The 25,000-nt window shown below is 40.3% G+C and overlaps 1 protein-coding gene across 1 annotated transcript in view; it reads right to left on the reverse strand.

The window, feature by feature from the left end:
* The window catches only part of LOC119578415 (AT-rich binding protein-like), a 60,854-nt gene extending 50,849 nt beyond the window's left edge, over positions 1-10,005 (reverse strand). Inside the window, exons 1-4 of the mRNA XM_037926001.1 lie at positions 9,764-10,005; positions 4,662-4,762; positions 2,733-2,803; positions 429-491 (exon numbers count right to left, since the gene is read on the reverse strand). Coding sequence (XP_037781929.1) covers positions 429-491; positions 2,733-2,803; positions 4,662-4,759 — 232 coding nt within the window. The 5' untranslated portion in view covers positions 4,760-4,762; positions 9,764-10,005. The remainder of the gene's footprint in view (positions 1-428; positions 492-2,732; positions 2,804-4,661; positions 4,763-9,763) is intronic.
* Between the last annotated feature and the right edge of the window lie 14,995 nt (positions 10,006-25,000).

The raw sequence follows: 25,000 nt of genomic DNA on the forward strand, positions 1-25,000 counted from the left end.
CTCTTTTTTGGTATCGCCTTTGTTTGTGTTTCCCTTGTTTGTGTAAAGTAGAACACGCGTTTTTGGTGGAGAAATTGTTTGTCTATTTGCTTATTTTGTTTGTTTACGTGTTTCTGTTTGTTTGTATGTTAGATTGCTTGTTATTATTTATATCTTTTGTATTAGTTTTTAATGGTTTGATTACGCGTTTGCTTGTTTGTCTGTATGTGTGTTCCTCTACCAACCCGTTTGTTTCTCTGCTTGTTTATCTACGTACTTGCAAGTAGAACAACGAAAACAAGAAAACACACGAAAAGGCCTTCGGCAAATTCGTGTGTTTTCTTGTGCTTCCCTTCGTTGCTCTACTTGCAATTTGCTCGACATGAATTCCCCATCTACGTACTTGTTTCCTTGTTCATTTAATTGCTTGTCTTACCCTGTCCTCTTACCTTGCGTTGTGTGAGCCCACAGACTCGAGCAATATCTGCCTGTTGTTCCTTCGCTGCCAAATCCTGCAATGATTGAACTCTTTTCAATAAACTATAAACACGAAACAAGTATAAACACACATGCCATTAAGTTTTTTTTTCACTGTCAATTAATTTATTCTTTTTTTTTTTCCTTTTTCCTTTTTTTCTTTTCTCTCTCTTTTTTTTATATATTTTTTGTTATATTTATTTATCATTGGCATTTGTTTATCTTTTTTTTTTTCTTATTTTACTTTTATTCATTTAGATTTCTTCTTCTTCTCCTTCCTATCTTTCTTCTTCTTCTTCCTCTCATTCTGCTTCTTCTCTTTCTTCTCCTCCTTTTTCTTTTCCTTCTTCTTCTTCTTCTTCTTCTTCTTCCTCTTATCCTTCTTCTTCATCTTCTTCCCCTTCTTTTTTTTTTCTTCTTCTCCTTCTTCTTTTTCTTCTTCTTCTTTATCAAAAAATACCCACAGTACATTATGGGTATGGGGAAGGAGAGTGGGTAGGGGGAGGGGTAAGGGGAGTGGGGAGGGGGAGGGGGAAGGGGTGTGGGAGGAAGCGAGAGAGGAAGTGAGGGAAAGGGAATGAAAGGGAGATGGTGAGGGAAGGGAAGGAGTGGGAGAGAGGAAATGAGGGAGGGAGAGTGGGAGTGAGGAGCAGTGAGGGAAGGGGAGGAGGAGGAGGGGGGGGAGAAGGAAAGAGGAAATGAGGGAGGGGAATGGGGAAAGCGAGGGGAGGAGGAGGGGGAGGAGAAGGAGTTAATTCACCCATTGCGCAAATGAAGCATAGCACATGATTATTCACACGGGAAGGATAATTGAGAGCAGGCAAACCCCAGGTTCTGCTTGCAATAACCTGGGAGAGGGGAGAGGAGAGAGAGGGGAGAGGAGAGAGAGGGAATGAAGGAGAGAGAGAGGGGGGATGAGGGAGAGGAGAGAGAGGGGAGAGGAGAGAGAGGGAATGAAGGAGAGAGAGAGGGGATGAGGGAAGGGGAGAGAAGGGAGAGAGGAGAGAGGGGATGAAAGAGTAGTTAGAGAGACCGGATGAAAGAGGAGTTAGAGAGAGGGGAAGAAGGGGAAGGGGTGCTCTCCCCCTAATCTCTCCTGCTGTTTAACGAGGGGTAATTACCATAAACGGGCGATGAAAAACTTCTCGACCGTTGAAAAGGCGAAGCAAAAATACTTCCCGAAAATTTGGCTCAAAGAGAGAGAGAAGGGGGGGGGGAGGGAGGGGGAGGGAAGGAGGGGAGAGAGGAGGAGAGAAGAGGAGAGGGAGAGGAAAGGGGAGGAGAGAGAGAGAGAGGAAAAAAAGAGAGAGAGAAGAGAAAGAGAGAGAGAGAAGAGAGAGGAGAGAGGAGAGAAGAGAGAGAAGGAGAGAAGAGAGAGGAAAAGAGAAGAGAGAGGGAGAGAGAGGAGAGAAAAGGGGAGAAAAAGGGGAGGGGAGAGAGAGAGAGAAATAGGTGCAGAAAGAGAGGGGAGGGAGGGAAAGGGAGGGGAGAGGAGGAAAGAGAAGGGGAGGGGAGGGGAGAGGAGGGAGAGGAGAGAAAAAGAGAGGAGGGGGGGAGAGGAGGAAGGAAAGGGAAGTGTGAGGGGAGGGGATTGGAGAGGAGGGAATGAGGAATTATATGATGGAGTTATGTGAAAAGTAATAATAATAATAATAATAATAATAATGACAGTAGCGTGGTACGAAAAAAAAGAAAAAGAAAAAAAGATCTTACATCTAAAACATAATTCATTAGTTAAATTTGGTAGTATTGAGCTCAGGATTAATTATAACCAGAATTTCACTATAACATTAGTCACATTAACTTCATTCAAAGAAATCTGATATCATTATCGAATATCACTAATATCATTTATATAAAAACTTTGTACTTTTCACAATATCCCTTTTCCCTGTAAATAATATTAGACAATAAAAAAACTGCTTCCATTATTTTGATATAAATAATGCTTTTAGATAATCATTTTAGATAATGGTGTTCTTAAAGAAAGACTTCTGGATAATAATCATGTTTCTATATAATGATTTGAGATTATTAAAACGTTATGATGATGTTTTAATCGAATGACTTTAGATAATGATGATGATTTTAGATAATTAGCTTAGATAATGATGATGTTTAAAAAAAAAACTATTTTGAAAAAAAATATATGAATTTAGATATGATTTAAATATTTAAATATGATTTAAAATTTAAATATGATTTTAGACAATTATCTTAGACAATGATAATGCCCTAGTTAATGATTTTAGTAAAAAAAAAAAAAAAACACTAACCATTATGAGGTTCGGAGAAGTTGGAGCTCTCAGCCGAGGGCAAAGTTTGTCTCGTCCGGTTTACGTTGAGTCTGGGAAATATTGACAAGACTTAATATAACTTGTTAAAAAAAAAAATGGAATTATTGGTCAAAAAGGAGGATGCTTGAAGAAAAAAAAAAGAATTATTGGTCAAAAAGGAGGATGCTTGAAAAAAAAGAAGAATTATTGGTCAAAAAGGAGGATGCTTGAGGATTTATTGATTGGTGGGAATACGATTCAATATTCTTAATTAGAGAAAATCACGTCAAAAATCACAAGAAGGATGGTTTAGGATTTAATGATGGTTCTTAATTAGCGAATCATTATAGGAAGAAAAACGAAGAAGGGGGTTTAATGATAGTTGAGGGAAATAACAGTACAGTTTTAAAAGTGATTTAGGTGAATATTCATGAGCCTGGAAGAGAAACAATAAGATCTATGACATTTTTGAAAAAAATCTGTGTTGGAAAAAACTAACCGAATTTCTGTATTGGGATACATGAGTAAATATTAATGAGAAAATATAGAAAAAAAATATATATAAATAAATCCAAAAAAAAAATCCTGAAGCTTATAATTCACCATTAAAAAAAAAGAAAAAAAAAAAGAAAAGATATATAGACAATATTTTCAAAAATTCAGGGTAACAAGAATTGAATAATCCGTAATGAGTAAAGAGACGATGAGTATGAATAAATGAATAATGAGTAAGGAACAAGAGAGATACTGGAAATGAGGAATAAAATGAATCGAAAAACAAAGTATGAGAAACAGTGCATAGGGAAGACGTTACCGAAGAAGAAGAAGTAAAAAAGAAGAGAAAAGATGGAATGAAGGAGGAATGGCAATACACGAAGAAATTAGGAAGAAGAAGAAGAAGTAAAAAAGAAGAGAAAAGATGGAATGAAGGAGGAATGGCAATACGCGAAGAAATTAGGAAGAAGAAGAAGAAGAAGAAAGAAGAGAAAAGATGGAATGAAGGAGGAATGACAATACACGAACAAATTAGGAAGAAGAAGAAAGGGGGAAAAAATGAAAAAGAAGATAAAGAATGAAAGGGACGTAACAAACACATCTTAAAGAAGAAGAAGAAGGACAAATAAAATGATAATGATAAAAAAAATTAACTCACCTTAAGAAAAAAGAAAAAAAAAGAAAAGAAAAGAAAAAAAACTCACCTGAACTCTTCATAAAAAATCTCTCTCTCTCTCTATCTATCTATCTATCTACCTATCTATCTATCTATCTGATATATAAATCATCTCACATCATTCTCGTTCTCTCTACTCTTCAAATCTCAGAGAATCCTCTCAACTCTCTCTTCATACTCTAGATATATCTATGACATACTACATCATCTATTATCATCGTATCATCATCTCCTCAATAATTCTTTACTATCACTCTCAATCTCTCTCCCTCTCTCTCATTCTCCTCTCTCTCTCTTATCATCTATCTATCTACCTATTAATCTATACTATCTATCAAATGCTCTTCTCATTCTTATCTCTTCTCTCAATATCTCTCACTCTATCTCAATATTATCATTTAATGTTATAATACCTATCTATCTATCTATTTCTGTCTATCTATCTCTCTCACTTTCTCTCTCTCTCTCTCAATCTCTCTCACTCTCTCTCTCACTCTTTCTCTCTCTCAATCTCTCTCCCTCTCTCTCTCTCTCTATCTACCTGTCTATCTAGCTATCTAGCTATCTACCTATCTAGCTATCTATCTATCTATCTGTATCTATCTCTCTCACTTTCTCTCTCTCTCTTCTCTCTCTCTCTCTTCTCTATATACTATATTATATATATATATATATATATATATATATATATATATATATATATATATATACATACACATACATATACCTATACATACCTCTACCTATACACAGCTCACCTAAAGTCCTCGTGAAGGTTGGCGTGAGACCAGGCGTCGTCCGCATCAGGGTAGGGCGGAAGGTCAGAGCCAAATCTGGTCTCCGTCGGAAAGTACATTCCCTGCAATGCAACAGAGGCGTCAGGCACTTCCGCTGCAATATTGATAATGATGGTAACAGTAAATGGGTTTAATGATGACGATGGTAATGATGATGATGGTAATGTTTAGATAATGATAAGGGTATGATAAGAATTGTTTATTATTATTATGATAATGATGGTAATAATGATAAAAGATGATGATGATGATGATGATGATAATATAATAATAATAATATAATAATGTTAATAATAGTGATAACAATGATAATAATATTTATAAAAAATATAACGATATTATTGATAATAATAATAATAGTAGTAGTAGTAGTAATAATGATAATAATAATAATAATAATGATAATAATAATAATAGCAATAATAATAATGATGATAATAGTAATAATAATAATAATAATAATAATAATAATAATAATAATAATGATGGAGGGAAGAGGAGGCTATGGAGGCTTATATATTCGTGTATGCTTACAGGTGGGTATTTTCTTTTTTTATGATTATTAATATTATCATTATTGTTGTTATTATCATTGTCGTTGGCGTTGTTGTTCCTATAATTATTGTTATTATCATTATATCATTATCAATATCAATATCATTATTATTATTATTATCAATATTATTACTATTATTATTATTATCATCATCATTATTATTATTATTATTGTATTATTACTATTATTATTATTTTCTTTATCATCATCATCATTTCCTTTATTTTTTTATTTCAGTGCGGGCAACTTCCTATAGCTTTCAGTACTATATTCAATTAAACACTGTGTTTATTTTACTCTATCTCCCAATATCTCTCCTGAATTTCCTGTATTCATTAATTTTTATGAAGATTTTGCTTTCTGTTTCACCAGAAAAATCATAAATTCGACACAACAGCGATATCTGTTTCTCTCTTATAAACAATTAATAGAAATTATCTTTATTATTAAAGCATTATCATCATCATCATAAGCATTATTGTTATCGTCATTTTTATTGCTAATTTAAATTCTATTATTATCATTTTTATTATTATTATTAAGCTCTCTTCCACTTCTGATCTGTTATGTTTATTATCATTACTATTATTATTCTTATCATTATTATTATCATCCTTATTATTATTGTCATTATTACTGTTATCATTATTGTTATTATTGTTATTATTATTATCATTATTATTATTATTATTATTATTATTATTATTATTATTATTATTGCTTTGTTGTTGTTGCTGCTGCTGTTATTATTATTATTATTATTATTATTATTATTATTATTATTATCGTGATCCTTATTACTATCATTATTATTAGTATTATAAATATAATCATCATTATTATTATTATCATTGATATTAATATTATTATCATTATTGTTATTATCATCACCATCATCATTATTTCTCATTATTATTATCATTAGTATCATTAATCCTTAGTATAATCATTTTTATCATAATTGTTAGCATTCTTGTCATTATAATCATTATTATACTGTCATTATTATTACTATCATTTTTAGCTTCCTAATTATCATTATTATTGTTGTTGCCGTTGTTACTATTATCATTTTATTATAGTTTTCATAATCACTGTTCTCATAAACATTGTTATTAGCATTGTTATTATTATTAATAATAGCATCATTATCATCATCTTATTATTACTATCACTGTTATTATCATTACTATGATCTTCATTACTATTATTGTTGTTATCATCATTATTTTCATTATCAGTAGCATCATAAACATTATTATTATCATTATAATCATAATTAATACTTTTATTATTATTATTATTATCATTATTATTATTATTGTTATTATTATTCTTGTTATTATTATCATTAATATTATTATTATTATTATCACTATTATAATTATTTTTTTTTTATCATCATCATCAACATTAAAATCATCATCATTATTATTATCCTTATTATTACTATTATCATTTATTATTATCATTATTATTATCATTATCATTATATTATTATTATTACTGTTGTTATCATTGCTATCGTTGTCATTATGGTTATTATAATTATTACTATTGTCATAATTATCATTATCATCATGGACCTTATTTTTATCATTATTGTTATACCTACTATTGTCATCATAATCATTATTATAACTATTATCATTATTTTTATTACTGTTAGTATTACCATTATTGTTATCTTTATCATCATCATCATTATTACTATCATTATTATTATTATCATTATCATAATCATCATCTTCATTATTGCTATTATTATTATCGTTATTATCACTATCATTATCATTCCCATTGTCATGATCTTCATTACTCTAATCGCTATTATCATTATTATCATCACTACATTATTATCAACATTATTGTTATCATTAGTATTATTATCACTATCACAATTATTATTATTGTTATCATTATTATGAAATTTTATTTTGAAAGCATTTTTATTACTGTTATCTTTGATTTATTGCTATCATCACTGTTATCGTTATCATTGTTTTCCGTATCATAATTATTACTAGTATCCTTATCATTACCTGCATTGCTATTATCATTACTATTATACTTATCCTTATCGTCAATATTACCATTATTACCGATACCATATATTTTCGGTAGGAGTTATTATTGTTAGTATCATGACTATCATTATTTTTATCTATATTAGCGTTATTATTGTTAGTAATAGTAATAGTACTAGTATTTCTACTATCACCATTATCATTATAATACCAAATACTATCATCACTATAGTAGCTGCAGCATTGCTATTAATTATTGTTATATTTATGTCCATTGTTAGTATGACTGATATATATATATATATATATATATATATATATATATATATATATATATATATATATATATGTGTGTGTGTGTGTGTGTGTGTGTGTGTGTGTGTGTGTGTGTGTGTGTGATGTGTGTGTGTGTGTGTGTGCATAAATACATAATATATATATTATATTATATATTATTATATATATTATATATATATATATATATATATATATGTATATATATATATATATATATATATATGTAAGTATGTACGTATGTATGGGAAAAGATACACATATATATCACCATTCCATTTTTCATCATATCTACACTGATAATACTATTCCCCATAAGTAGGCAAATACACTGAACCATCCCTAAAAAAAAGAAAAAAAAAAAAGAAATAAAAAAAAAAAAAAAGAAATGAAAGAAAAGAAAAGAAAGAAAAAAAAAGCATCAAGTCCATTCGGCGCGAACTTCAAAATGCCATGCTTTGTTATCAGCAGAATAATAATAATAGTAAGTCACGATTACCACGTGGATTGGTAACAGTCACTTCGGCCACATTGATGCTTGCAGTAACTTGTTATCAGTGATATACTAACCAACGCAATGACAATTAGCTAAATCATATATATATATATATATATATATATATATATATATATATATATATACATATATATATATATTATGTAAGTTACTATTATCACAGAAAGCATGAAATATCACTCTTCTCACCAAAGCTGAAATCAAAACATTGCTTTCCACGTGTTCTCCCTCAACAAAGACGAAAACAATATACAAAACGCCAAAAAATATACTTATTCTAAGTTGAGAATACTACACCAATGGAAAATAAAACAGAATCAGACAATCTACGTGTATGAATGCCAGTATATGTGTGTGTGTGTGTATATATATATATATATATATATATATATATATATATATATATATATATATATATTATCAGTGGCGTTCCCCATAACACTCTCCTAGGACCGCCACTGTTTTGTTTTTTTTTTGTTTTTTTTTTTACGCCGGAACGCTAGTTGGAAACTTTCAAAAACATTAATAGGAAAATTGACACAAGTATACGAATACGAATTACAATTTATTCAAGCTTTATCCTTTTTATAACTACTTTTTTTCTTTCTTTTTTTTTTTTTTTTTTTTTTTTTTTAACAGTACGAAAATATGTCAGCCAATTTACGGAATTGTTCTGTGATGCCCTTAATTAAAGATGTAAAGGAATATGATTAATTACGCTCTGGAATATTTTATCAATTATCATGAAGTAATTTCTTATCATAATTGCGAAATGAATCAGATAATTACATAATGAACTATAAATAGGCATAGTAAGAAACATAGACGTTCATTTGATTATATACACTGACAGGTAAAGCACAAGGTAATATTTAGCAAGCTGATTAGTAAGAATTAATATACATGTATGAAGCGTAAACAATGTACTGTACATATGCTTTTAGAATTGATTTGTCATTTTCTAAAGCATTTTTGTTCAAAATTCCTTCGGCTCCATGAAAATTACTTTACATTTTTTTTTTTTCTTTTTTAAATCACGACCTGCTTTTCCACGGTGCCATCCCCTACCACCTCTCTATGACGACCTCCTTGGACAAAATGTCATTCAGTCCGACCTCTCTATGACGACCCCCTCCTTCGAGACGCCACCCATCACGACCTCTCTATTACGACCTCCTCCAAGAAGATACCACCCATCACGACCTCTCTATTACGACCTCCTCCAAGAAGATACCACCCATCACGACCTCTCTATTACGACCCCCTTCTTCGAGATACCACCCATCACGACCTCCCCCACTGAGATGCCATCCACTACGACCTCTCTCTCCTCACGACTTCCTCAAACCACTCTAGTTTTCAACACGATTCTAACTTTCTTTACAACATTTTTCGCCATGTTAACCTTCCTTTGTACCACTTCGCCTCCCCCTCCTCCCTTCCTCTCTCCCTCCTTCTTTCCCTTCCCCCTCCCTCCTTCCCTCCCTCTCCTCCCTTCCCCTCCCCCTCCCCCTCCCTCCCTCCATTCCCTCCCCTCACAACACCCCCAAACGACTTTCTCCTGGTCACCCTCCTCCTCCTCCTCTTCCCCCTCCCATCCCTCCCTCCTCCCCCTCACCCGAACGCAAGGGAACAAAGAACAAAAAACAAAAAAAAAAAAGAGACTCACGAACAACACACGAACTGGACTGCCGTTCTGAGTGGTCGTTGGATCGAGGTCTTCTTTCTTGTGGATCCGAAATGTCGCGTTAGTTTTCGGCGTCGTGGCGAGAAACCGTTCTTATCCCGGGCAGGTGGGCCAGGTGACTGGTATTGGACACTGTTATTGGAGATGATAAGGCAGTACGCTCCATGCTTGTTATCAGCCCCCCCGAGTCTGAACCCCTGGCACTCTCTCTCTCTCTCTCTCTCTCTCTCTCTATCTCTCCTCTCTCTCTCTCTCTCTCTCTCTATCTCTCTCTCTTCTATCTCTCTCTCTTCTATCTCCTCGCTGGCCTCCCATCCACCACCACCCCCTCCTCCCCTCCCCCTTGGTCTATTTCTCTCTTCTCTATCTCTTCTCTATATCACTTCTTCTCTTCCTCATCTCTCCTCTACTCTACGCCCCTCTCTCCTCCCTCTCCTTTATCTCTGTCTCTATTTCTTTTCTTCCTCCCATTTCCTCTTTTCTGCTCTCCTTGTCTCTCTCTCTTCTATCTCCTTGCTGCTCTCCCATCTCCCCCCCTCCCCCCCTAGTCTGCTTCTCTCTCCTCTTCTCTTCCTTTCTCTATTTCTCTTCTTCTCTTTCCATCTCTCCTCTTCTTTTTTCCCTCCCTCTCCTCCCTATCTTTTCTGTTCTTTTCCTTGTTCTTTTCTCTGTTTATCTCTTCGCTGACCCCCAGTCCACCTCCTCCCCCCTAATCTGCTTCCTTCTTCTCTCCTCTTCTCTATTTCTCCTCTTCTCCTACGCCCATTTGCTCTCCTCTGCTTTCCTTCTCTCTCTCTTCTATCTCCTCACCCCCTCCCCACCCGCTTCCCCATTCTCCTCCCCATCTCTCTCTTCTTTTCGCCCTCCCCCATCTCCTCTATTCTCTTCCCCTCCTTGTCTCTCTTTCTACCTCCTCTTTCGCCTCCTTCCCCCTCCCAGTCTATTCTTTTCTTCTCCCTCTTTATCTCCCCTCTTCTCTTTTCCTCCCCCCCACCCACCCACTTCCTTCCCTATCTATCCCATCTCTCCTCTTCTCCTCTCTATCTCCCCTCTTCTCCCCTCTAATCTCTCCTTTTCTCCTTCCAATTCTCATCATATCTTCGCCTCCCCCCCCTTCTCTCTCTCTCTTCTCTCTCTCTCTCTCTCTCTCTCTCTCCTCTCTCTCTCTCTCTCTCTCTCCTCTCTCTCTCTCTCTTCTCTCTCTCTCTCCTACTTCCTCTCTTTCTCTCTCTCACCCATCGGCTCTTACATCTACTTTCCGCCTCCCCTCTTCATAAATGACATCCTTCAAAGCGAGGTCCTAGAAGGCAGCTTGGTGAGAGAATAGGGAGAAGAGAATTGAAAGATGAAGGGAGGAGGGAGAGGATAAGGGTGAGGAAAAGGGGAGGAGAGAGAGAGAGAGGGTGAGGGAGGGAGAGGAGGGAGGGAGGGTGAGGGAGGGAGGGAGAGAGAGCGAGAGAAAGAGAGAGAGAGAGAGAGAGAGAGAGAGAGAGAGAGAGAGAGAGAGAGATTATAGACATAGTAAGAGTGAGAGACAAATAGAGAAAAGAAGAGACGAAAATTTAAAGAGAAAGACGATGTAGAGAGAAAGAGAAGGAAAGAAAAAGAAATATAGAAAAAAATGGAATCGAGACAGAAAGAAACTGAAAAGGAAGCAGAGAAATAAAAAGCAAAGTAATATAAGATAAGAAAAAAAGGAACGTAGCATAAATGTTAATAAAAAGAAAAGAACAAAGACATAAAAGGGAAAGTAATAAAAACGAAGATAAGAAAGAAGAATAAGAGATAAGAGAGAAAGAGAGAGAAATGGAGAAAGTATGAGAGAAAAATGGGTAGAAATAATTAGAGAAAAAAGGAGAAAGAATGAGAGAAAGAGACACAGGGAAAAAGAAAGAGATAGCAACGGAGAAAGAAAGAGAGAAACACAGGAAAAGAATAAGAATGAAAAGTGTGAAAAAAAGAGAGAGAAACAAATGAAGAGAGAGAGAGAGCAACAGGGAGAAGGACTTTTGAGAGAAAGAGAAACAGAAACAGAAAGAAAGAGAGAGAAATTAAGGAGAAAGACAGAGAGAATGAGAGAAAGAGAATCAGACAGAAAGAGAGAGAAATTAAAGAGAAAGACAGAGAGAACGAGAGAAAGAGAATCAGACAGAAAGAGAGAGAAATTAAGGAGAAAGACAGAGAGAATGAGAGAAAGAGAATCAGACAGAAAGAGAGAGAAACAAAGGAGAAAGACAGAGAGAATGAGAGAAAGAGAATCAGACAGACAGAAAGAGAAATTAAGGAGAAAGACAGAGAGAATGAGAGAAAGAGAATCAGACAGAAAGGGAGAGAAATTAAAGAGAAAGACAGAGAGAACGAGAGAAAGAGAATCAGACAGAAAGAGAGAGAAACAGGCAGACAGAGAGAATGAGAGAAAGAAACACAAAGGGAAAAAAGGACAGAGAGAGAAAGTAAGACGAAAGACAGAGAGAATGAGAGAAAGAAACCCAATGGGAAAAAAAAGGAATGAGAGAGAAAGGGAGAACCAGCCTTAAGGGAAATCCTCGCGAGCCAAGGTGTGCTGGCGAGCTGGTTTTAAGGTCCCAGAGCTATCATTTCGCCCACGCTCATCGATCTCGGGCCGAACTTGGGGGATGGGGAGGGGGAGGGGAGGGGAGGGGCAGGGAGGGATAGGGGAAGGGGGAGGGATGGGGGAAGGGAGTGGGATGGGGAGGATATGGAGAGGAGGGATGGGTGGGGGGAAGGAGGGAGGAGAGGGGTGGGTGGGAGTAAGGAGGGAGGGGGGAAGGAGGGGAGGGAGGGGGAGAAGGAGGGGGGAGGGAGGGAGGGGAGGAACAGAGGAGAGGGAGGGTGATGGGGATGGGTAGGAGAAAGAGAGTGAAGTGAAGGTAACGGAAGGCAGGGAAAGAGAGGAGGGGAGGGAAGGGAGGAAGGGGAAAGAGGAAGGGAGGAAGGAGGAAAGAGGAAGGGAGGGAGGGAGTATGGAGGAAAGAGAAGGGAAGGGAAGAGAGGATGGAGGAAAGAGAAGGGAGGGAGGGAAAAAGGGGAAAGAGGAGGGGAGGAGGTCTATCGTAACAAAGGCAATAGAGTTATTGGGGGACGGGGCTTGGTCGTAAGGGAGAGAGAGGAAAAGGAAAACGCTTTGGGAAGATCCGGTCTGAGGAGAGGGAGAGAGAGAGAGAGGGGGGGAGGAGAAGAAATATACGAGAAGTAATTGATAGATAGATTGAAAGAGAGAGAGAGAGAGAGAGAGAGAGAGAGAGAGAGAGAGAGAGAGAGAGGAGAGAAGAGAGAGAGAGAGAGAGAGAGAGAGAGAGATGAGAGAGGAGAGAGAGAGAGAGAGAGAGAGCGAGAGAGAGACAGAGAGAGGGAGGGAGAGAGAGAGAGAGAGAGAGGGAGAGAGAGAGAATTATAGACATAAGAAATAACGCGAACTCACAAAGAAGAGGAAGGAAAGAAAACGAGAAAGAATAAAAAAAAAGAAGCGACAGACAAACAAACAAACAAATAGACAAACAAAGAGAAAGAGAAAAAACGAGGATCATTTCTTGTTCAACTGCAATTCAGATTCCGGGAAACGCGGCCTGAAGCTGATTTAATCACCAAAAAGTTATTTCTTGAAGACAAATAAATTCATCAAAGAAGCTTACTCCACGCAAAGAAAGATTCTTGTCGAAACCATTAGTTATTAGAATAGATTAAAAAAGATTAGGTCCTTGTTTAGCATATTGCAACGTAATATCTCTTCTGGGTGTGTTCAAGTATCCATCAATCCCCTCATATAATTGAAACTAATGTATTCGCTTTTTTTTCACTGACATTTCTGGTTCGCCTTATGTTTGCATATTCATAGAGGCTCATTTATGCAGAGGCGGCGCCCTTGTCAACACCGGGAGTTAACACCGATTCAGACAAATCCAAAACGCCTTAACGAGACGTGTCAGTTGTAAGATAATATTGACCGGGCGTCTTTTTGGTTTTCGTTTTGCCTTTTTTTTCCTTTCTTCCTTTCTTTGTTCGATTTCCTGTTTATTTTTCTTATCATCACGGCCTGCCCAGTAATCTCCCGATCCTCATAAAACAGCCTCAACGAAATCGTAATTGTCGATATGAAGAGGAAGTGTTAATGCCGAAGAGCTCCTCCGGGCTTAAGAAGAAGTGGGTAGAGTCTTATGTACTTCGTCGGGGAGCGGGCGCGGGCACTCGCCGGGTAGGAAGGCCCCGGGGCGCGTCGGAAGGGGTACCCGAAGGAGACTACCCCGCACCCCCGACAGACCCGTCCTTCCCTCGGGAAACTGCGGCGAAACCCCACGCACCGTCGGGGGAATCGGAGCGCTTTTAGACGCCGGTTCTGGTGTTCTCCGTGAACAGGATCTGAGAGACCACTGGGTACGTTTCTTGCCGGCGGTCGTCCATGTTATCAGCTCCGTGATCGAGCACTTGATAACATTCTTGAAACTGGGTGTAACTCTTGAGCCTGAGACCCGCGCTGCCGAGGAGATAGGGACCCCCTCCTCCCCTCTCCACCTTCCCTTCCCCCCTCTCCTTCCCCCCCTTTTCCCTCTTCTCCCCTCTCTTTCCCTCCTTCCTTCCTCCTTCGCCTCCTCTTTTCCCCCTTCCCCCTCCCTTCCCTCCTTCTCCCCTTCTCCTTCCCTCTCCTATCCCCCTCCTTTCCTCCTCCCCATCCTTCCCCTTCCTCCCCCCTCTCCCCGACGTCTATGCAGTCTATCTCGACCCCGGTACCGTCCTGCAACATTGCAACGCTAGCTGCACGCGTCACCCCATGCTTGATACTGTATCGAGGGGGATTAGATTACCAACGACTAAAGTAGTTTCTGTCATTCTGAAGATTGTCTCGAGTACGTGAAGAATCCTGGGTTTATTTTACATTATCATTAACGCGGGGATTGCGTAATGTCAGTCTAGAAAAATTGAGTTTGATAGGATAACGGGAGCCAGAAAATGTGAGTTTGATATGAAAACGTGCCTGGGATGAGGTTTTTTTTTTTTTTCAAGAATATAGAGGGTTGTAGAAGTATTTCGATGGCGTGAATGAAGTTGGCAATAGATTCTGATAGACTGTAACTTGATCGCGTAATCTCTTTGGGTAATATAAGTCAGTTCGTGGGGGTGATTAGACGGGAGTATTGAGCATTGATGAAATCGATAAGTTTAGGTAAATGTGCATATGCATTTTTCTACATCTCTCTTTCTTTCTCTCTCTGTTGCTCTCTCTTTCATTCTCTCTCTCTCTCAATCTCTCTCGCTCTCTCTCTCTTTCTTTCTTTCTCTTTTTCTCTCTTTCTTTCATTCCTTCTCTCTTTCTTTCACTCTCTCCATATGTATTTTTCTACAATCTTCTCTCTCTCTTATTATTATTATTATTATTATTATTATTATTATTATTATTATTATTATTATTATTATAATTACTATCATTGCTATTATTATTACTATTATTACTATTATTATTATTATTATTATTATGATTACTATTACAATTATCATTTCTTCTTATTATTAATATTATTATGAATTGTTATCATTACTATTATTGATATTATTAGTGGCATTAATATTAATATTGCCGTTATTATTATTATTATCACTGCTATTACCAATAATATTATAACTCCCGTTATCAATTTATAATTTTATCTTTATATCATAATTATCATTGTTATTATCATTATTATCATTATCTTTACCATTATTATAATTGTTACTATTATTATCTTCATTATTTTCTCTCTCCTATCATTATCATAATATCACTGATCATGTGATAACAGATATATATATATATATATATATATATATATATATATATATATATATTATATATATATATATATATATATATATATATATATTGAAATTAATTGCATCAACGAGAATAGTAACATTAGTAATAACACTGATATGCAGTATCCCTAATAGCAATAATCGTTATGATAAGGAAATCAACAGTAAATGATGATAACAATGAAAAAGACAATGAAGAACATAACAGATGGTATAATAGTGATAAAGATAGTGAGAGTAGTAGTAATAGCTATAGTAATAAAGCTCAAAATGATAAGGATAACATTTATTCATTTCAGTAATATTTTTTAGTAATGTAAACAGTATCAAAGATTATACTATTGTTACGTTGTTGTTTTTTTTAAATATAAGGATATTAGTGTGAGAGAAAGGGGGTATGAGGGGTGGGGGGGGGAGAGAGGAGGGGAAGAGGTGGGTGAAGAGGAGAGGGATATGAGGGAGAGAGGAGAGGAAGAAGAGAGGGAGAGGTTGGAGAAAGGAAGGGGAGAGGGAGAGGTTGGAGAAAGGAAGGGGAGAGGAAGAAGTTGGATAAAGGAAGGGGAGAGGGAGAGGTTGGAGAAAGGAAGGGGAGAGGGAGAGGATGGAGAAAGGAAGGAGAGAGGGAGAGGAGGCGAAGGATGGGGGTGAGGAAGGAGACAAGAGTGAAAGGAGGAGAAGGGATGTTCGTACGAAACCCTCCCTCCCTCCTCTCTTCTACTCTTCTCCTCCCTCACTTCTTTCCCCTTCCACCCCCTCCCCCTTTTTCCCCCTCTCCAACCCTCCCTCTCTTCCCCCACTCCATCTCCCTTCCTCTTTGTCCCCTGTTAACCATTCACCTTCTCTTCCCTTCTTCTCCCCCTCCCCTCTTTCCCTCTCTCCGTCTCCCCCTTTCTTCCTCTTTCTTTCCGCTCTTTCCCCTATCTCTCTTTCCCCTCTTTCTCTCTCTCTCTTCATTATCCCTCTTCCCCCTGCTTCTCCATTCACCTTCCACCCCCTCCCCCTACCCCCCACCTTCCTCTCCTCCCCCCATCCCCATCTTCTCACCCTTCCCCCTTCCCCCTACCCCCTCCTTCCTCTCCTCCCCCTTGCACCCTTCCCTCCCCTCCCCCACCCATCCCCCGACCTTCCTCTTCCATCCCCTCTCCACCCCGCCCTTCCCCCTCCCCTCCTACACCCTCCCCCCCCACACACCCCCAATACACGCGCCCCCAGTAGCGAGTGCATCCTGTCCCTCAGTAAGCGAGGAGTTTTCCGAGGGACGCTTTTTTTATCTGTATTTTCTAGACCATTGAGTATCTCGGATCCACCATGATGATTTCCGGCGTCGGGAGGAGGGAGGGGGAGGGAGGGAGGGAGGGGAGGGAGGGAGGGAGGGTTGGGAGGGAGGGGAGGAGGAGGAGGAGGAGGAGGAGAGGGAGGGGTGGGGAGGAGGAGGAGGAGGATTGTGACCTCCTGGATTAGTGGGGGCTAATTTTATTGCCCGTGCATTGAATATCCCGTCGGGGAGAAGGACGTAAGCGCGCTGGCCCCTCCGCACCCCGGAACGCGCGCCGATTCTCGCCCTTACGGGTCCCCGGCGTAAGGTCCAAGCGACGAGGGGAAGAGGCACAGGCCTCCCCGCCCGTCCCCTCGCCCGTGGAAGCAATAGAGTTGGGGAATATTTGTAGAGTATGGCTGTCGCGTGTCGTCCGGCCGGTGTAGTCGAGTGAAAGGAGCTTAAAAAAGTCAGCGCCAACGAGATTAGGGCGCGGCGCTTTGGTGAGCGCCATGTTGCGAGGACCTGCAGCCCGACAGGCTCTGATGGGGGAGGGGGAGGGGGTGGCACCTTCGTCTGATGGGGGGAGGGGGAGGGGTGGCACCTTCGTTCTGATGGGGGGAGGGGGAGGGGGAGGGGTGGCACCTTCGTTCTGATGGGGGGAGGGGGAGGGGGTGGCACCTTCGTTCTGATGGGGGGAGGGGGAGGGGGAGGGGGTGGCACCTTCGCTCTGATGGGGGGAGGGGGAGGGGGAGGGGGTGGCACCTTCGTTCTGTTGGGGGGAGGGGGGTGGCACCTTCGTTCTGATGGGGGAGGGGGGGTGGCACCTTCGTTCTGATGGGGGAGGGGGAGGGGGTGGCACCTTCGTTCTGATGGGGGAGGGGGAGGGGGAGGGGGTGGCACCTTCGCTCTGATGGGGGTAGTTAGAGAAAGGGCTGGACGATACCCTGACCCCCCTCCCCTGACCCTTAACCCTAACCCCCTTCCCTAACCCCCCTCCCTTAACTCCACCTGAACCTCCCCCTAACCCCTCCTCTCATAGGGACGGGATTACTGTGCCAAAGCCAGGGATTCTGGGCTTTATGGTCTTGATCCAGACGTCAGGCGATGACTTTCCTTCCCCCCCTACCCCCCCTCCCTCCCTCAACCCCTCCCTCCCCCTTCCCTCCCCCCTTCCCTCCCTCCCTCCCCCCCTTCCCTCCCTCCCTCCTCCTCCCCCCCCCTTCCCCCCCCTGTGATGGACTAGCGGAGCCGATGCTCACTTATTGCCCTTTCCTGCTTATTACTTTCATCTCGATAATGAAAAAAAGAAAAGAAAGAGGAGGAGGAGGGGGAGGAGAGGGAGGGAGGGAGAGGGAGGAAAAAAATACGAGTTTGAGAAATGGAATCGAGATAGGAATAACCCCTCCCCCTTTCCCCCCCCCCACATGAAAAAAGAGGGGAAGGGGTAGGAGGGGATGGGGAAGGAGGAGGGGAAAAGGGGGGGGAAGAGGGGGGAGGAGGGGGGGGGGGGAAGAGGGAGGGGAGAGGGAAAGAGGGAAGGGGAGGGGAAGAGGGGGAAGAGGGGAGAAAAAGGGGAGGAAGAGGGGAGAGGGGGATGGAGGGAAAGAGGGAAGGGGAAGGGGAGAGAAAGAGGGAAAAAAAAGGGGGGAGAAGGGGGGGGAAAAAGGGGGGAGGGGGAAGGAGAGGAGGAGCGATCCCTTATACAGTTTGATCATAGGCAATGGCGACCTTTATACGACTATGAAAATCTTACAAATACGCTCTTAGGCTTGATTAGATCCAGCTGGGGAACAAACGTCAGCTTTCTTTCTCTAGATGAAAAAAAAAAAAAAACAGGGATGGGACAACGATCCAAAAACTTCTGTATCAGAAAAATGGGAAAAAATATATACATATTACATGCACGAATTGCTGTTATGTCTTTCTTTATCTTTAGCAATTGCAAAATGACTACGGTCTCCCTGTTGCTGGAATGATCTTGTGTCTGTATTTTCCCGTTTGGTTCATTCTTAATCAAAAAGGATTTTGTGAGAAGCTTTTATATATATATTTCACGCTCTACTTCGTTCTCTCTCTCTCTTTCTCTCTTTCTCTTCCCTCTCTCTTTCTCTCCTCTCTCTCTCTTTTCCTCCTTCTCTCTCTCTCTTTCTCTCTCTCTCTCTCTCATTGTCTCTTTTATTCTCTCCCTAATTCTCTCTCTCTCTCTTTCTCTCTCTCTCTCTCTCTCTCTTTCTCTCTCTCTGTCTATCAACTTGTCTATCCATCACTTGCCATCCATCTATCCATAACCTATCTACCTATCTATCTATATACCTCTCTATCTCTGCCTCCATCCAACTATCTCTCAGTCCATATAAAAATATAAAAAAAAATATATATATCACTCCCATCTATCGATCCACATATCTATGTCTCCCTCGTATCAGCTCTCTGTGATTTTCCTGCCTCCGACATTCCTTCCCCAAAAAGGATGTCAATTCAGGAAAAAACAGCAGCTATTGTCGGCCCAACCAATCTTTATTTCTTTCTGAGTGTTTACATCGAGGTCTTCGTCATGATCCAAAAATCGAGCGTCGTGGTTTATTTTTTCAAAATCGAGACGGGGAAGGTACAGTACAGTGTGGCGGCGTGTCTGTGTGTGATCTGGTTTGTATGTGTCCATGTATTTTTTTTATTTGTTGATATATATATATATATATATATATATATATATATTCTATAGTCATATATAATCTATATATATATATATAGTGCATCACACATTTACAATACACACCCACACACGCACGACGCACACCCGACGACATGAACCCGGGGTGGGGCATGTGGAACACACACCACACACACACCACACACACACACCAACCAACACACACACACACACCCACATATATAATAATTATATATATTATATATATATATATACATATATATATATATTATATATTATATCTATATCTATGTGTTGTGTTGGTGTGGTGTGTGTGTGTGTGGTGTGTGTGTGGTGTGGTGGGTGTGGTGGGTGTAAAGAGAGAGACAGAAGTAATATATAAATATCTATAGATATATATCAATATATAATATATTCTTATATATATATATATATATATATATATATATATATACTATGTGGGTTGTGTGTGTGTGTTGTGGGTGTGTGTGTGTGTTTGTGTGTGTGTATATATATAAAAAAAATATATATATATATATATATATGGTATGTAGTATGTATGTATATGTATATACATTCACACACAACACACACACCCACACACACATACACCACACACACACACGTTTATATGTATAATGTATATATATATATATATATATATATATATATATATAATATATATATATATATATATATTATATATATATATATATGTGTGTGTGTGTGTGTGTGTGTGTGTGGTGTGTGTGTGTGTGTGTGTGTGGTGTGTGTGTGTGTGTTGGTGTGTGTATATATGTATACACATACACACACACCCATATATACATGTGTGTGTGTGTGCGTCTATGTATATGAGAGTGTACGTACCCGTCCCTGTGCACACCCCTCGCGGCCATACAAAGGCGCTGCACATAACGGGAGCGAGAGGAAGAGAGGAAGAGAGGAAGGGCAAACAGCTTCCCGATTATGATAATGGAGGTCGGGCGCTGTGACATCACGGGGGGGGGGGGAGAGCTGTCTCTTCCTGTCGCCTGTTCCTTTATTTATAATGCATTTGCCTCTAAATTTCCCCTTCTGTTTCTTTTTCCACATTCTCTGTCTCTGCCTCTGTTTCTCTTTCTCTCTCTCTCCCTCTTTCCCTCTCTCTCTCTTTTCCCCCCTCTCGTCTCTCTTCTCATCTCTCTCGTCTCTTCAGTCTCGTCTCTCTCTCATTCTCTCCTCTCTCTCTCTCTCCGAATCCTCTCTCCTCTCCTCTCCTCCCCCTCTCCCTCGTCCCTCGTCCTCTCTCCTTCTCTCGACCTTTTCTCTCTCTGCTCTCTCTCTCGCTGTATTCCTCTCTCTCTTTTTTTTTATCCCCTCTCTTTCCCCCTCTCTCTGTCCTCTCTCTCTCTCTCTTTCTCTCTCTCTTCTCCCTCTCTCCTCTCTCTCTCTCTCTCTCTCTTCTTTCTCTCTCTCTACTCTCATCTCTCCTCTCTCCCTCTCTTTTTCTCTCTCTCTCCTTCCTTCCTCCTTTCTCTCTCCCTCTCCCTCTCTCTCTCTCTTCTCTCCTCTCTCTCTCTCTCCTCTCTCTCTTCTCCTCTTTCTCTCTCTCTCTCTCCTCTCTCTCTCTCTTCTCTCTATTCTTCTCGGTCTCTCTCTCTCTCTCTCTCTCCTCTCTCTCTCCTCTCTCTCTCTCTCTCTCTCTCCTCATCTCCTCCATCTCTCTACTCTCTTTCTCTCTCTCTCATCTCTACCTCTCCTCTCTCCCTTTCCCCGCCTCTCGTCTCTCCTCTCTCTCTCCTCCTCTCTCCTTCTCATCATATCTCTCTCTCTCTCTCGCTCTTTGTTTCCCTCTCTTTTTTTCCTCCCTCTCACCCACCCCTTTTTCCCTCCCTCTTCCCTCTCTCTCTCTCTCTCTCTTCTCTCCTCTCCTCTCTCTCCTCTCTCTCCCGGCCCCTCGCTCTCTCCTCCTCTCTCTCTTCCTTCTCTCCTCTCTCCTCTTTCTCCTCGTCTCCTCGTCTCTCCCTCTCCTCTCCGTCTTCTCCTCCTCTTCCCCCTCTTCCTCTCCTCTCTCTCCTCTTTCCCTCCCTCTTCGTTCTTTCTTCTTTTCCCTCTCTTTCTTTCCTCCCCCCCCCCCCCCCTCCTTCTCTCTCCTTTCCCCTCCCTCCCCCCCCATCTTTTTTTCTCTTTTTTTTCTTCTTCTTTTTTCCCTCTCTTTTTACTTTTTTCTCTGTTTTTCCCTTCCTTTCTCTCTTTTTTTCCCCCCCCGCTCTCTTCCTCTTCCTCTCTTTTTCCCTTCTTCCCCCTTTCTGTCCTCCTTCTTTTTCCTCCTTCCCCCCTCCCCTCTCTTTTCCCCCCCCCTTTCCCTCCCCCCTTTTTCCCCCTTCCCCCACCCCCCGCCCCCCCTCCTCTCCTCTCTCTCTCTTCCTTCACCTCTCTCTTCTCCTCTCTCTCCTTCCCTTCTCGTTCCTCTCCTCCCTCAGTCTTTTCTGCACCCTCTCTCCTCACCTGTCATCCTCACCTCTCCACCCTCCCCCTTCTCTCATCTCCCCCCTCCTCTCACCTCATCCCATTCTCTCTCTTTCCTTTCTCCTCTCTCTCCATCCTGGAACTGTCTCTCCCAATCTCCTCCTCTCCTCGTCATCTCTCGTCATCTCATCTCCCTCCCCATCCCGTCCCTCTCTCCCCTCCGCCTCTCCCCTCCTTCCTCCTACTCTCTCTCCCCTCTCATTCCTATCCCTCACTCCCTCTCTCTCTTGTCTCCCAACCCCTCTCCTCCCTCTCTTCGTCGTCTCTCCTCTCTCCTCCTCTCCGGCTCCCCTCGTCTCATCTCCTTCTCTCTCTCTCTCTCTCTCTCTCTCTCTTTCTCTCTCGTTATCGCTATCATTCTTTTTATTAATCTTTATTACTATCATCACTATCATATTACCACCATCATTTTTATTGATATCATTATCATTATTATTATTGAATCATTATTATTATCATTATCATTATTATTATTATTGTTATTATTATTAGTATCATTATTATTATAACTATTATTATTACTATTATAATTATGATAATCATGATAATCAATACCATTATTATTATCATTATTATCATTATCACTATTACTTGTCCTTAATATCACTATCATTATTATCATTATCTTTTGTAATGATATCATAAAAAAATCACAAATTAAACTCAAATCAACAATATAATAACAAGAATATTGAAAATTATCATAAACTCAAGATAACCATGAAAACTGATAGTCACATTATATGGATGTCATATGAAATAAAAAAAAAATATTTCATCATATCATAATTTATTTTAGAATATCGTCACTATTTTCTTAAATATTGTAAACAAATTCAAATAAGCATTAGACCAATAAGCAACCTCAACATGGTGCCGATGGTGTGGCCCGACACTAAAGAATTTTCTGTTTTAAGATACAAAAAAAAATTAGCATTATTAGCAAAGTTTGCATTTTCGAGTGATAGTTTTTCTTCTTTTCTCTCGTCTTTCTTTTCTCCCTCCCCCCCTTCTCTCCTTTCTCTCCCTCGCTTTCCCCTCTCTTTCTATCTCTATTCTCCCCGCTCTCTCTTTCTCTCCTTCTCTCTCCTCTCTCTCTCTCTCTCTCCTCATCTCATCTCACTCTTCTCCTCTCCACTCCTCTCTCTTTCTCTCCACACGTAATCACTCTCTCTCTCTCCCCTCTCTCTCTCTCTCTCTCTCTCTCTCTCTCTCTCTCTATAGTTATATAATATATATATATATATATATATATATATATATATATATATATATATATATATATACCTATCTATCTATCAATTTCTATATTACTATCTATCTATATCTATCTATCTATATCTATCTATCGATCTATCTATCTATCTATCTATCTATCTCATTCTCTCTCTCGAGAACATCTCTTCCTCTCTCTCTCTCTCTATTCATTCTCTTCTCTCTCTCGTCTTCCCTCTCAGCTCTCCTCCCGTCTCTCCTCTCCTCACTCTCGCTCCTCTCTTCCTCTCTCTCAGCTCTCTCTCCCTCCTTCCTCCTCTCTCTCCCTCTTCTCAACATTCCTCTCTCTCTCTCTTCTCCGCTCATCTCTCTCTTCTCTCTCCTCTCTCCTCTCGGGCTCTCTCTCTCTCTCTCTCTCATCGTCCTCTCTCTCTCTCTCTCTCTCTCTCTCTACATCGCTCTTCCCTTCTCCTCTCTTTCTCCCTTTCCCTCTCTCCTTCTCGCATCCTCACCCCCCTCCTCTCTCTCCTCCCCCCTCCTCTCTCCTTCTCCTCTCTGTCCTCACTCTTCATCATCGAGACCCCCCCTCTCCCCTCATCCTACTCTCTCGCATCTCTCTCATCACTCTCTTTCCTCCTCTCTCCCTCTCTCTCTCTCTCTATCCCCCCTCTCTCCTCTCTCTCTCATCCCTCCTCTCTCCTCCTCCCTCTCTCTCTCCCGCTCGCTTCGTCTCTCGATCATTCCTCTCTCCCCTCCGCTCTCTCTCATCTCTCATCCTCTCTCTCTCTCTCTCTCTCTCTCTCTCCTCTCTCTCCTCTCTCACTCTCATCTCTTATCTCTGTCTCCTCTCTATCTATCTATCTATATATCTACTATCTCTATCTATCTATCTGATCTACTATCTCTATCTATCTATCTATCTATTTCATTCTCCTCTCTCTCTCTCGTCTCTTCCTCTCTCCTCTTTCACACTCTCTCTCCCTCTCTCTCTCTTCTCTCTCTTCTCTCTCTCTATCTCTATCTATCTATCCTAAATCTATCTATCTAGTCTCTATCTATCTCTCTATCTTATTTCATTCTCTCTCTCTCTCTTCTCTCTATCTCTCGTCTCGTCCATCATCTCTCTCTTCCTTCCTCATTCTCTTCACTCTTTCTCTAGTCATCTCTCTCTCTCTCCACTCTCTCTCTCTCTCCTCCACTCTCTCTTCCTCTCTCTCTCTCTCTCTCTCTCTCTCTCTCTCATCTCTCGTCTCTCTCTCTCCTCCTCTCTCTCTCTATCTATCTATTTCCATTCTCTCTCTCTTCTCTCTCTCTCACTCTTCAGCAAAACCCCCCTCTCATCGTCTCTCTCTCTCTCTCCTCACTCTCCTCTCTTCACTCTCTCTCTTCCTCTCTTCTCTCTCTCTCTCTCGCTCTCATCGATCTCCTCTCTCTCTCTCTCTCTCTCTCTCATTCATCTCTCTCTCTCTTCTTCTCCTCTCACTCTCTCTCTCTTTCTCTCTCCTCTCTCTTCTCCTCTCTCTCTCTCCTCTCTCTCCCTCTCCCTCACTCCCTCCTCTCGACTCTCTCTTCTCTCTCGTCCTCCCTCTCTCATCTCTCTCTCCCTCTCTCTCTCTCTTCCTCTCTCTCACTCACTCTCTCCGCTCTATCTATCTATCTATCTATCTATCTCTATCTATCTATCTATCTATTTTCATTCTCTCACTCTCAGTCTCTCTCTCTCACTCTCTCTCTCTCTGACCGATCTCCTCTCGGT

This window comes from Penaeus monodon, chromosome 11 (assembly GCF_015228065.2).
Source record: "Penaeus monodon isolate SGIC_2016 chromosome 11, NSTDA_Pmon_1, whole genome shotgun sequence".
In the NCBI taxonomy this organism is placed as follows: Eukaryota; Metazoa; Arthropoda; class Malacostraca; order Decapoda; family Penaeidae; genus Penaeus; species Penaeus monodon.